Genomic DNA, 14,919 nt, shown 5'->3' on the forward strand with positions numbered 1-14,919 from the left:
ACACTTTTTTTTCCCATGGAAACTCTTTTGGTTAACATTCTTTTTCTTTCACAATCAGTAAGAAAGTTGAATAGCAAAAAAAACATTATTTTTGTTACACGATTTATTGCAAAACTCATACAAACAGATAATATATATATAAAAATATCAAAACTTATTATAAATAAAAACAGTAAAAAAAGCTGCACTCCCCCCCTCAAATTTATACATCAGACAACTATGTACATGGCGGATAATTGTGCGCTGTCGCCGACGGTTAACGCTTTAACAAAAAATTCTATGGGATTTCTAAGATGAAAAATAGCGGCGGCCTTTTCCGAATGTGTTCTATCGCGAAGATATTTTTTAAGTCAGTTCTTTGATATCTCTTCTTTTGTATATGCGCAATTACCGCAAACATATTTCCGCCGACGGCGGCCAGCGTGACGTATCTCCTGGGGCTACACCTCGCTGCCTTCTCTGGAGTAGATGAGGCTGTTCACACTGAAATTGTTGTAAAAATGACTGTTGAACTGACTGCTTGGATTGGAGCCGGTGAAAGAATTATAATAGGGGCCTCTGTTGAGGTGTAAAGTGTCCTGCAAATCTGCAGATGGTTCCATCATGGAGCCTGAGGTGAAACTGCTTAATCCAGTGATGTTCCTCTGGGAGAGTTCATTGACCAAGCCCAGAGACATCTGCCTGTTCACCGAGCTGGAGTCCAAGGAGGAGGTCATACTGCTAAAAAAGTTATTCAAGCAAGGGGTAGAGGTGATTCCTGGGGGAGATGTGCTCTTCCGATCTTCTGAGGAGGCTTCCACCTCTGGGGATGATGGGGTCATCATAGATGGGCTATCACCACCTTTCCTCCCTAAAGCCATGCGACCTTCTTCACCCTTAGCCGTGACAGCGTCAGTGTTGTTGGATTCTGATCTGCGCTTTCTTTTCCGGCGAAAGTTCCCGTTGTCAAACATCTTCTCACAGTTAGGATCCAAGGTCCAGTAATTGCCTTTGCCTAAATATTATATGAAAAAAAAAAATAATAGAATTAAATATAAAGAATATATAAATTAAAATATAGCAGCGCTAAAATATTTGATTATTGTACGCCATATAAAAAATTTGTACTGAGCACAAAATTAAAAAAAATAAAAAAATTGCGGAAAATTCTAATCATTCAAGCGGAAAATCTAAAGTTTTTCAAAAGTTTTTGAAGTTTTTTTTTTTTAATCAATATAAATTTTTCCTGTTTGATATTGGATCTAAACATCAATACACTTGTGAAAAAAAAACAACACATTTATATATATAAAAAAAAAATACTTATAGTAGAATTTTTGGCTAAATTGTTCATTTTTGTTTGTACAATGTTTTATTCATGACTTCACTTAGGCCTCTTGAGGGCAAGAACTCCATGAATAGAACTGCACAAACTGGAAATGCCAAACAATTAACAGCTAGATTTTTCTTTTTATTAATTTATTTCAATTGAAAAAAAAAAAATTAAAGTGGAATACAAAACCAAATACTAATACTATTGCAACAAAATGAAAAATAATTAGAATAAGGGAAGTCCTGTCCTTACCTGGGTCATCCTCATCTCTTGGCACTTTCTTAAAACAGTCGTTCAGAGACAAGTTGTGTCGAATCGAATTTTGCCATCCCGCTTTACTCTTCTTATAGAAAGGAAAATTGTCCGCCACGTACTGATAGATCTGGCTCAGGGTCAGCTTTTTTTCCGGCGCATTTTGGATGGCCATAGCTATAAGAGCCGAGTAAGAATATGGAGGCCTCACCAACTTCAGAAGTTCCTCCTGAGAAGCTATGGATAACCAACCAAGATCTGTCCCACTGAAACCTGACGAATTTGGTAGGAATTGTCTCTGAGATCCATAGGAAGGTGGTATATACGAGTTTGGGTTACTTCCATGAAGATAGCTGGGAGTGTTATTGACTCCTGGCCCGTTAAGCCATAAGTAAGGGTTGGTTGAATGTGAATAGTCCCCAATTCCATAGTTGGCCGCCCTTGGCGTTGAATGTAAGTTCTGCTGGTGGTACATGCTGAAGTTTTCACAGTATACCGCCATCTCTGTAGCCTCCTGAGCAGTTTTGGGATGAGTCTGATGAAGGTTTGTAGATCTCTGATGAGCTGGAAGATGAATTGAGTTCATACTCTTCTTCGGCACCTTCACACATTAAGGTGCTTCTGGCAACAGGTGCCTAATGGATTTGGAGTGCTGTCTTTATACTTCTCCGGAGTAGTGATCCTCCCTGCCCGAGGCCATTGATGGGTGTGCTTTCACATATTTGGCTTTTTTTTTTTTTTTCTTTTTCTCAACAACCAGTTGGATCCCTCAGTTGAAAGACAGGGGTGTGCAAAGTGAAGGGCTAATCACCAAAGAGGCACCAGAAAGAACAATCTGTCTCCCGCCCCCCCCATTCATTGTTCTACTGATCTGTTTGCAACTGCATTTCAAGACTTTTTGTTTCTTCATGTAGAAAAAAAAAAGGCAAGTTCTTCAGAAGAACGATGAGACTCTCAAATACTTTTTACTACCTTTCGCATCGATAGCATGTAAGAAAAAAAAGACAAAAAAAGCTAAGAAACTAAACTTATAGAAATTCTTAAAAAATAACTTTTTAATATTTAATAGTAAAATAAAGTACCTATTTTTTATTAATTTCATAAAATAATAAATTAATGAAAAAAATAAGTACTTTAATAAAATAATAGCATTTAAATAACACTGCATAGCAACAATTTGTCTATAAAACTTAAGTTTGTGTTTTTTTTTCGGAGAATTAATTCATTTGAAGAAATTGTTAAATTAAACATTTAATAAAAATAGTATTGCGTGATTCACTGCAAATGTATTCCCTGCCCACGTATCAATGTTCTTGTCGTTGTCTTCTTTTTTTTTTTATAGTTTCATCACCGTACGATATTTTTTTTTTATAATTTCAATAAAAAAATAAAAATAAATTCTTCAATAAAAAAAACATAACTTTTTGTTGGATAATGATGTCACGCAAGATGGAAAACTATCAAGTAACCCCAGTAATACATTGAAATTGCAGCTTTGATCCAACAAAAGCTCATTTCTATGCTGTTTAGTATAATATAGATCAAAAAGAAATTAGTCGCCCAAGAAACAAACAATTTCTCATTAATGCGCACTACTATGCTATCAGAGGCTCATCAGAATTATTTAGGATTGAATCTTTCTTGTTTAAGCAATTCCTCTCTATGATCTACAGTGCGTCAGAGCTCCTAGAAAGCTGCGCTCTCCTGCACCTACCTGTATTGTAGCCGCTTGGCACATAATGGCGCTGCTGCCGGAAAAGATCCTCTAGAGAACATTCTATCTTTCCGTTTAACCTCATATTTATTTCATGAAGCAGGTGGCTTTTTTTTGTACATTTTTGGTTCCTCGTCACATGAGTTAAAATTAACGTATTATATAAATATTACATGAGGGCAACTGTGGGAATGACAGCTTCTGTTAGGGATATAAATAGTGTGTTAAGAGGGTTAATAAATATTTCATTTAGCTAGGATAGATAATAGATTGATATTAGATAATAGATAGCTAGATAATAGATATATAAATAGATAATAGATAGATGATATATAGATAGATAGATAATAGATATATAAATAGATAATAGATAATAGATAGATAGATAGATGATAGATAGATAGATAGATAATAGATAGATAGAGATGATAGATAGATAATAGATATATAGATAGATAATAGATAATATATAGATAATAGATAGATAGATAATAGATAGATAGATAATAGATAGATGATAGATAGATGATAGATAGATAGATAATTGCTAGATGATAGATAGATAATAGATAGATGATAGATAGATAATAGATAGATAGATGATAGATAGATAGATAGATGATAGATAGATAGATAGATAGATAATAAATGATAGATAGATAGATAGATAGATAGAAAGATGAAAAACACCAAAAAAGACAAAGTTAGGTAAAACACCAGCAGGCAGGCAAAGATGCTTACCTGCCCAGGCCACAGAACAAATGCACTACCAAGGTGCAGCGCACCCATTAAGATGAGGTAGCCAGCCTCCAATCAGGACATGGCTGCTTGGTATGATAATGCGCAAAAAATGTAATCTGCATGTGGCAGTGTTCACACAGAAAATGCAAAGCATCCGGCTGAACCTATTAGTGATGCCCATATTATTAGATCAGGCGGGCCAGCCAGTGCTAAAAAGTGCATGCCGTGTGAACAGAGGCCACAGTTTACAGAGCCATCTGGGCCCAGCTGCACCCTGAAAAAATATACAGTGCAAAAAACACATAGTGATACATGTGAGGTATTAGTTTATATTATGGCCAAAATACGTAAGCTCGCAACCTCCGTCAAAGGTCCCCACTTTTGCGAGTCCCTACTCTAACAATAGGGTAGATAGATAGATGATAAATAGATAGATGATAGATACTAGATGATAGATACATAGATAGATAGATAATAGATAGATAAATAAAAATAGTTGGAAAAATACTTAGTGTTCAAATGTCCCTAAACTTAAAACTTAAATGATTTTCATTACATAGATAAATATTATATTGATCTATTTATCTCATCTATCTAATTAGTTATCTAAGACTTTTTTTTTTTTTACAGTACAACAAAAGTGAAAAAATACTCTGCTGTAAAAAAATATCCAACAATAAACAGCAACTGCTAGTAAAAAGATGATAACAAAACAGGGTATTTAGTTGAATGCAAACACAAGGGCCATGCACACAGTGAATAAGTCGTTAGGACTGCTCTGATGTTTGGTGGAGCGGCTTGGTATACATTTTTTGCAAAAAACGTATCAACCAAATACCCTGTTTTATTATCATCTTTTACTAGCACTTGCTGTTTTTCTCTGTGTTTTAGTCTCTTGGTGATGTGAATACTGTCCTACCGACTTAGGTGCGGATTCTGCTGCGGATCCGCAGCGTTTCTGGCCCTGCGTTGTACAGTACCATTGTTTGCAATGGTAAAACAAAAAACCCTGTGCACATGCTGCGGATTTTTCCGTGCGGATTTGCTGCTGGTTACAATCCGCAGCATGTCAATTCTTTGTCTGGAATCCGCTGCAGTTTCACACCTTCTCCATTATGAGGTGTGAAACCGCAGGGCTAATCCGCAGGTAAACCGCAGGACTTTGGACCTGCGGATTTACCTCCAGTTCTTTACAAATCCGCAGCTCTCAAAAGTACGTGTGCACATACCCTTATTCACAATGTGCATGGCCCGCCCATGTGTTCGTATTTATAGATAAATTGATTAATTCAAAAATAATTGGAAATATAGATAATAGATAAGCAAATGATAGATAGAAAAAAGCACAGAAGTGATCTGTGCAGGCCTCAAGGCAATGATCTAGGGTCCCAGTGTCCCCAAAATTACAGGGCAATTTAAAGGCCTAGTTTTCATTAGATAGATACAGAGATATTAGATAAATAATATAGACAGATAAATATGAGATAAATAGATGGATAGTTAATGGATAGATATTCAAGAATAGTTGGATAGAAAGAACGATATGATAAATAGACATAGATCATAGATAAATAATAGAGAGATAGATAGATGATAGATAGATAATAGATAATAGATAGATATAGATAATAGATAGATAAATAATAGAGAGATAGATAGGTAATAGATAGATAATAAATAGATAATAGATAAATAATAGAGAGATAGATAATAGATAGATAGATAGATCACAGATAGATAGATACAGTATATAATAGATAATAGATAGATAGATCATAGATAGATAATAGATAGATAGATCATAGATAGATAGATACAGTATATAATAGATAATAGATAGATAGATCATAGATAGATAGATGATAGATAGATGATAGATAGATTTTATAAAACCATCTTTAAAGAAATTCCCCGTATAATACTGGCTTATAGATTCTAGTACGTTCACCATCATTATTATGCACTCAGAATCCTGCTCATAACTTCTCTTCATGGAAGAAGACCTCCTGGAATATTATAGAGCAATAATAGAAGGAAACTGGAATCTGCTATGATCACGTAGAATATCTTCATGGAAACCCTCCAGAGTCTGCTCTTCACCTGTATGTTCCTTGTGACGGCTGCAGCCGGAGGGTACATACAGTATGTGCCCGGCACGTCTCCACCCAGCTCCGTACACCGTCAGCCTCCAGCTTTTTTCTCAGTGGCACATTCTCTCCTTGGCGCGGTTTTCTAGACAGTAGTCAGTTGTCAGGTGCATTTTTAAAGGGGTCTTTCCGCTTCTAAATCGGTGTTCCCCCCAAGTAGCGGCTCTCTTGGTAGGTGCCGCTGGAAATGAACACTTGGCAGTAACATGTGCCATGGCAGAATGCGGCATTGTGTGGCCCCCATTCAGACTGACAGATGCTGATGTTACCTACATGCAGGGTAGGAGCTGCTAATCAGTCTGTTCTTAAAGGGGAAATAACCATTTACGGTAATCTGATAGGAGTCAGTAAATTAATGGGTGGTCAAAATTTATCCCTAAACAACAGGTCATAATAACATGTTTCTATATGTTCAGACTGGATCAATATAATACACACAGGGGTGTAATAATCCCCTTCATTATTACAGGGAGGGGCCGACACTGGACTCACTGATGGAGGACACTGGTAGATTTCTACTGCGCCCAGCCAGTAATATCAGTGTGAGTGTCTGGTGCCATCTACAGGTGAATTCAGAAAATACAGGTAGATATTATCCTTGAAATTGGAAATAATGAATGCTGAAGATTTGCTCTTGGGATATCCACAGTAGTTATCCTCCAGTGACAGAATCATTTCTAGTATTTTACCATCTGAAAATACGGATTCAGCATTAGTAAGTCTTCAGTTACTCAGTCCTATAGATGTTCCGATCTCACTCCGATGTATTCGGCCATCTGCTGCATCCTTAGAGTAAGAGCGAGTTTTTGGAGTAGTTAAAAAAAAGTAACATGAAAAAACACTCAAAAAAAATCTAAAAACTTCAAAAGATTCACTTCTACTATGTCCCCACATAGCGTTTTTTTTTTTTTTTTTAAATAGTAAAGAAACTGTTTTACAGTACCGGTAAGAGCTATGAGATTTCAGAAATCTGATGTAAAAAATGTGTTTTTCTTTTCCAGACCGAGTTTGAGAAATGCAGCGTTTTTTTAAATCTGCCACAGAAAGCAACGAAAAAGCGCAAAAGCGATGCAAAAAAAGATTTTACTGTGTTTTTTTGATGAGTTTTTGGTGCATAAAGCTAACTTTATTAATCATGCACTGTAGAAAACTTACTTGTGTCAAAAAAATTGCAAACAGTCAGCTCACCCCCATTAGAAGTCGGATCCACCGAGGCAGCAGCGCCGCAGGAGGGATAAACGAAGAGCGAAATTCCAGCTTCAGGATCTTCATTAAAATCTCATTTAAGTATAAAAACATGAATAACAGTGCACAAAAAAAGTCACAACCACCAAACGCGTTTCAGACCGAAGTCCTAAATCATTGCATTGATTAAGGACGTTGGCCTGAAACGAGTTAAATCGCACATGTAATCCGCACGCAAAAAAAACAAAAAAAAACCCCAGCAAAAATGCAACAAATAAGTCAGCAAAACCTAGTTCTTTGAAACTGCCCTATCTTGTGATGGATAGCACTCGCTCCTAGATTGAATGCTGCCCCTCATGTGTGAAGATGTGCACTAGTATCGGCTGCGCCAGCCGCGCGCACATGTAGTGATTGGGCACATTATCTTTCCCAGTCCCACTCTGCTGATGCCGCTCATACACCTGGAAGTGGAGCTGTCAGCGTCCGCAGAGATCCCAGTACCAGAACGCGCCCAGCCACTCTGCGCGCTCACTGCCGACACAACCAGTATTAGTGCGTATTCTGTCCCCGGGGCCTGTGGCTGCAAATATGGCTCTGTGAGATGCTGAATCTCTTCACCTTACTTACAGTTGGTGACAGTCACAGATAGCTTAACTCAGCTGCCGGCACACATATTATGAAGAATCCAGAAGAGACTTTGATTTCTTTAAGAATTCTTGTTGTATGCATACAAACAGCAGCAGGTAAAAAAAGACTTTCTTCAGACAGGCTGAAAGCAACATGTGCCTCTAATGAAGCCAAGATGGAGACTGAGACACAGGGGGAAGAAGAAGGAAGTGACATCACACCCAGAAGAGGGAGACAGGGAGACAGAACGGACAAACTTCATGGAAGGGAGGATTTCAGCTATGCAAAACACAGGAACACATAGCAACAATAAATAATATGAGTCTGCAACACAGCATGTAAAATGTACAAGACAGTCTGTAAAATGTCTCATTCATGGGACATAACACTCCCCGTCTGAAATCTATAGATTTCATAATTTTTATGATGTCCTCTGGAGATGTCACTGTAGGTCTGAATAACAAAAGGAGAACAAGCATGCAGGTAATAACAATAACAACAGTTGTAGACCAATTGGCATGGTCCAATCTTCAGTTGGAGGCATGAAGTCCTCAACAGTGGAATAGTCCGGGTTCAAACATAAACCCATCTTCAGACTGGGGAAGCTGCAACATGCAAACACTTCCACCAAACCAATAATCTGCTGGAGAAGATTCAAATGTTAGAATGTTCCAACACAGCTGGAGGAATATATGGCGGTAGGCTCCCCGCCGTGAGCTGTGTCCATAAACAACGACTTTCAAGTGATGACCTCCTTTGGTAAAAGTAGCACAAGCTCAGTGACTGGACGGAAGAAAATACAAGTTGAACCGCCTTTTGTAACCTTGACTTCTACCTTACGGATCTTCCCGTCATTGCTTGGTTTAACCTTGGTAATAAACCCATTGGCCAGTCATTGCGATGAGCTTCTTTATCTTTAAAAAGGAGGACGAGGTCTCCCTCTTGGAGATTAGGTTTTGCAGTCTGCCATTTGTGATGGCTTTGAAGCAAGTGCAAGTATTCGGTTTTCCAGAGGTGCCAAAAGACATTGGACAAGTGTTGTACCTGTTTCCACTGACGTTTGTAAATGTCCCCGTCCACAAACTTCCCTGGAGGAATTGCGGCAGCTGAAACCTTCTGAGTAAGAAGTGTAGCAGGAGTAAGGATCATTGGTGCATCAGGGTCCGATGTTACTGGTACCAATGGTCTTGCGTTTATCACGGCAGACACTTTGGCCAGGAAGGTAACCAACACTTCATGGGTGAGGGGTAACTTGTGATCCAGCAACATCGAATCTAGGATTCTTTGAGCAATGCCGATCATACAGTCCCAGGATCCTCCCATATGTGAGGAATGTGGAGGGTTGAACACCCAAGTACACCCATTAGCAGTCAAAAAGTTGCCCAACTGGAGTTCTTTGCACGCTCCCACAAAGTTAGTGCCACAGTCAGATCTGAGCTGCTTGGCAGGTCCCCGGATAGAAAAGAATCTTCTGAGGGCATTGATAAAACAAGAGGAATTCATGGATTCAATTACCTCAATGAGAACTGCTTGGATGCTAAGACAGGTGAACAGCACGGCCCACTGCCTACTGTTTGCAGCTCCAGCACGGGTCCTTCTTGTAACAACCAACCATGGGCCAAAAACTTCTACACCGACGTACGAGAATGGCTGGTCTGTGTTTAGCCAGTCTGCTGGAAGATTTGCCATTTGTTGATGTTGTTGTTTTCCTCTTAATTTTTGACATTTAATGCATTTATGAAGAACTGAGGAGACATGTCTCTTCATCCCCACAATCCATAGGCCAGCGGACCTTATAGCCTCTCCGTAAACTGTCTTCCTTTGTGCTGCACTCGTTCATGATAGTGATGGACCAACAGCGTAGCGATATGGTGCCGACCAGTGATGATGATAGGATTCTGTTCCTTATCACATAGGTCAGACTTCTCTATACGACCACCCACCTTCAGCAATCCGTGATGATCGATCACTGGGTTCAATTCAAACAGAGAACTGTTCTTAGAAAGGCTAGTAACCCTTGTGATACAGTCGATCTCGTGACCATATTCTTCTTGTTGCACACATCGGATGAAGAATTGCTCGGCATGTCTGATATCAGCACATATGCCAGCCACAACACTCTGATGTCTTGTTACTGACAAAGGACTGGGTGATGTGAATAAGACGAGCTATGACCCGCATGACAGCTGACCATCTTGAGAAGCGCTCAAAGCGGAGAGATCTCAGTTTCAATTTTGGCGACACAGAAGTGTAGTGAGTAGAAATGATTGGTCTGATCTTTTTGTCAGACTCTGGTTCCACCAGCTCGTAAATGTTGTTGGAGTCTCTTGAACTGGAATCCTCGTACAGGAGCCTTGGAGGTGACACCCATATAATGTCATTGAGTTTAGACACGACGGTGAGTCTCGTCCCTCGGTCAGCTGGATTCATGTCAGTAGGGATGTAGTACCACTGGTCAGGGGTAGAAAAGCTTCTGATACGCTCTACTCTATTGCTGACATAGATATAAAATTGTTTTGTTTGGTTATAGATGTAACCAAGTACTACTTTACTGTCTGTGTAGAAGGTAAATGAATCAATAGCAATGTCCATTTCGTCCTTTATAGCTTCAGCTAACTCCACTGCCAGAACGGCGGCACAAAGTTCGAGTCTTGGAACAGAGTGAGCTGGTTTCGGGGTTAGTTTTGCCTTACCGAGGATGAATCCACAATGCACTTTGTTGCCTTCTTCCAAAGTCTTCAGGTAGGCTATGGCAACTATAGCCTCTGTAGAAGCGTCGGAGAAAATGTGGACTTCTCTTCTGATGGTGGCTGAAAGGGTGCCTGGGGAATAACAACGTGGGACTTGGAAATGCTCTAAGACCTTCAGAGACTTCTTCCACGCTTCCCACCTTTGTTGCTTCTGGGATGGTAGTGTAGTGTCCCAATCCGTACTCTCGGCGGTCAACTGTCTCAACAGTATCTTGCCTTGAATGGTGATGGGTGCAATAAACCCGAGAGGATCATAGATGCTGTTCACAACAGATAGGACTCCTCGTTTAGGAAAAGGTTTATCGCAAGCTGACACCTGGAAAGTGAACGTGTCCTGCTTAATATCCCAAAGCAGACCGAGGCTGCGTTGCGTGGGAGGAATGTCAGAACCCAGAGCAAGATCCCTTACACCAGCCGCGTGATCCTCAGATGGAAATGCTTTCATTACCTTTTCACTGTTGGAGATGATTTTGTGGAGTCTGAGGTTCACTGTTGACAGCATTTGCTGAGTCCTAGAGAGCAGAACGATAGTCTCTTCACTTGTGGGAAGAGACTTAAGCCCCTCATCTACGTAGAAGTTTCTTTCCACAAATAGATGAGCATCAGACCCATACACTCTCTCACCTTCTCGTGCTGTCCATCTTAGTCCATAGATGGCCACTGCAGGCGAGGGGCTGTTCCCGAAGACGTGCACCTTCATCCTGTAGTCTATGACCTTGTTCCGGACATCGTTGTCTTTGTGCCATAGGAATCTGAGGTAGTTTCTGCTGTCTTCTCTCACGGTAAAGCAATGAAACATTTGTTGAATGTTGGCCATTACTGTGACAGATTCTTGTCTGAAGCGAATCAGTACTCCTATAAGGCTGTTGTTTAGATTAGCCCCAGTGAGGAGCAGGCTATTTAGTGAGATGCTTTCATACTGAGCACTGGAGTCAAACACGACTCTAATTTGGTCGGGTTTGCGAGGATGGTAGACACCAAAGGATGGAAGATACCAGCATTCTTCACCTTCTTTTAGCAGGGGTGCGGGTTCCGCGTGACCTCTATCAAAGATATTCTGCATGAAGTCGACAAAATGTTTCTCCATCTCTGGCTTTCTCTTTAAGGTGCGTTTTAGGGATGAAAACCTTGCCGTTACTTGTTACAGATTATCAGGTAGCCTTGCTCTTGGAGAACGAAAAGGTAAAGGTGCTACCCAGCTATTTGAATCGTCTTGGGCGACTTCCTTTTCCATATTCTTTATAAATTCTTTGTCCTCTCTTGCAGGTGCTAGCTGGTTGTCTTCTCTTGTAGAGTTGAGCACTGTTGACCCAAGGTCATCATTACGGGACAGGAATATGTTCGTGTCGTCAGAGGTTTCTTTCTTCCACTTGTTGTTGCTTATCTTCTCTTTCACCCAGTAATGATGTGGGCATGGTTGAAAGTAAGTGCTGCGACCACTTGGTAGGACATGAGTCTTAAATGAGGAAATCCTCGTTGGTCTCTTCATCTTTTCTATACAGACATTGCCTATGATAACCCAGCCTAGGTCAAGGCGTTGAAAAAATGGAGCGTCGTGTGGCCCGTTGATTTGCTGACGTACCTTGTGAAGTCGCAGAATGTCTCTGCCAAGCAGGATCAGGATGTTTGCGCTGTTGTCGAGAGCTGGTATCTTGCCTGCCAAAGTCTTTAGATGAGGGTGATGGCATGCAGCCTCTGGAGTTGGAATTTCCTCTCTGCTGGACGGTATCTGATTGCATTCGACCAGAGTGGGTAAGGGTATATCCACATTGTTCTCAAGAGAAGACACCATGAGTCCATTGGCTCTTCTCCCAGAGACTTCCGTAACACCACAGCAGGTGCCTAGGGTGTAGGGGTGAGAGTTTCCCTTTAAGTCAAACATATCAAAGAGTTCTGACCTTGCAAGTGACCGGTTGCTATGATCGTCCAGGATAACATACACCCTTGCGGTTTTCTCTGGTTGACCCTTGGGATAAACATTCACCATGCATATCTTCGCACACGACTTGTCCCAGAGGCCTTCTCCGCAGACTTCTGTGCATGAAGAAGAAATTGAGATAGAACTCACTGTTTGAACAGCATCCTCCCCACCTTGCCTCGTGGTGGGGGAAGGCATAAGCTGTGCAATGTTAGATTGGGATGGATGGAGCGCTTGCACATGCTCTTCATTGTCACACTCCAAACACTTAATAGATATTTTACAGTCCTTAGCAAAGTGTTCAGTAGAAGCGCAGCACCTGTAACATATCCCAAAGTTTTTCAGAAGCTCTTTGCGTACCTGGAGTTCTTTCTTTCTGAAGCAGATGCACTTCTATAAGGGATGAGGTTTCTTGTGAATGGGACACATACAATTAGGATTCTCAATCTTCTCACCTTTGTCGCTCTTATCTTGTGATACTGAAGATGTGGGAAGAACATCTGTCTTGTTGACGAACATTGGAGCTTGGCGGTTCCTGTAGTTAAGACGTGGACTGTCGTGTTTAAGAGATGTAACAGGGTCGCTGTGTTCTCCATAGGAAAAACTTCGATCGGTCTTACATTCTGCAATATTTTCGATGAACTCGCAGAAGTAGGAAAATGGAGGGAAGGAGACTTGGTTTTCCCTTTTGTATTTTCATCCACGCATGGCCCACTTATTTTGGATATTGGACGGCAGCTTGGAAACTGTTGGGGTTACCCCATGAGCAGTGTCCAGGTAGCTGAGGCCAGACAGGTACAGATCTGCTTTGGCCAGCTGAAGCTCTAACAGGAGGTCGCTGAGCTTTTGGAACCTTGTACTGTCCTTATTAGATACCTTTGGAAAATCCTCTAGTCGCTTGAACAGGGCCTTTTCTATGGCCTCAGGACTGCCATAGCTTCTTTCTAGCCTCTTCCATGCAGCGGTGAGACCCGCAATGGGATTACTGATGTGGATGGATTTAAGTCTCTTGACCCGATCCGTGGATTGTGGCCCAAGCCACCTGATTAGCAGGTCTAGCTCTTCAACGGCGGTGATGCTGAGGTCACTGATTGTAGTTTTAAAGGTGCACTTCCAACCCCTGTAGTTCTCAGGTTTATCGTCAAACTTCGTAAGACCGGTCTTAGTTAGATCACGCCGAATCATGTACCTTGCAAGGCCGGTCATATCAGCATTCTCCTATTTTGGAAGGACCATTGCTGGCTGGATAGCATTGTTCCTACAGTCTGTGCTTTGACCTGGGAATGCAGGTACATATGGGGCAGTGTAGGCATTCAGTCCATTAACTGGCTTAATGAGCTTAGTTTCTGCCACACATGGGACTGGAATTGTGTGACTGACCAGAGTTTGGTGACTTGCCTGCATATTGGCCTGCACGTATGTTTCTGTGTATAAGATTTGGTGAGGTGCAGATTTCCGGTACATTTTGGTGCACAGAGGAGGATCAGGATGCAAGGTTGGCAGCGTATTGTACTGACCTTGGGTGCAGGATGCGGGTAAACACTCTGTGTCCTGCTGTCTCAGGGGAGCATCTGTGCGATCAGGAAGGATTGCAGGAGCAGGGGTAGCGCTGTATTGGCTTTGTACATAGTCTCTAGTATGCTTAAGAGGGTCTTCAGTATAAAAATCACTTAAACTGATGTTGTCTCTTTGGCTCCCACTGATGGCTTGTTCCAGGACCTTTAACCTTGCCTTAACTATGGCGTGTTCGTGTTCCTTCTCTAGGGCCTTTATTTTCATCTCAGTTTCCTTTTGAGCGAAGGCAGCTTGCATTTTAGTGGCCTCGGCTTCTGCACATTCCTTTACGACCTGTTCGCTGAGGGTTGAATATTTTGAGGAGCGTGACTTAGATGAACGCTTTGACTGTCTGGCCGAGCCAGAAATATAAGATAACATCTCGGCTATTAGCACGATTCTTGCCTCTGTCTTGGCTTTTATATCGCGCACCATGCTTTCTCTCTCAGAGTTACGTTTTTAGAAAGCTTGCAGCTCTTTGCAGGTAGCTTTATAGAAGCTGTGGGCTTTACAGAAGAATCTGGTAAGTCTTTTTTACTATTCTGTCCCCGGGGCCTGTGGCTGCAAACTTGGCTCTGTGAGATGCTGAATCTCTTCACCTTACTTACAATTGGCGACGGTCACAGATAGCTCAACTCAGCTGCCGGCACACATGTTATGAAGAATCCAGAAGAGACTTTGATTTCTTTAAGAATTCTTGTTGTATGCATACAAACAGC

At 41.1% G+C, this 14,919-nt stretch overlaps 1 protein-coding gene across 1 annotated transcript; it reads right to left on the reverse strand.

Annotated features, from left to right (window-relative positions):
• Nucleotides 1-236: 236 nt before the first annotated feature.
• On the reverse strand, nt 237-2,397 carry LOC141074810 (forkhead box protein I1c-like). The gene is made up of 2 exons (XM_073562057.1): nt 1,565-2,397; nt 237-994 (listed from the first exon to the last, which is right to left on the reverse strand). Exons 1-2 carry the CDS (start codon nt 2,148-2,150, stop codon nt 441-443), a joined length of 1,140 nt encoding a protein of 379 aa, XP_073418158.1. The 5' UTR covers nt 2,151-2,397; the 3' UTR covers nt 237-440.
• Nucleotides 2,398-14,919: the final 12,522 nt, after the last annotated feature.

Source organism: Dendrobates tinctorius, unplaced genomic scaffold, assembly GCF_039654945.1.
Source record: "Dendrobates tinctorius isolate UK_male_01 unplaced genomic scaffold, ASM3965494v1 ptg000334l, whole genome shotgun sequence".
In the NCBI taxonomy this organism is placed as follows: domain Eukaryota; kingdom Metazoa; phylum Chordata; class Amphibia; order Anura; family Dendrobatidae; genus Dendrobates; species Dendrobates tinctorius.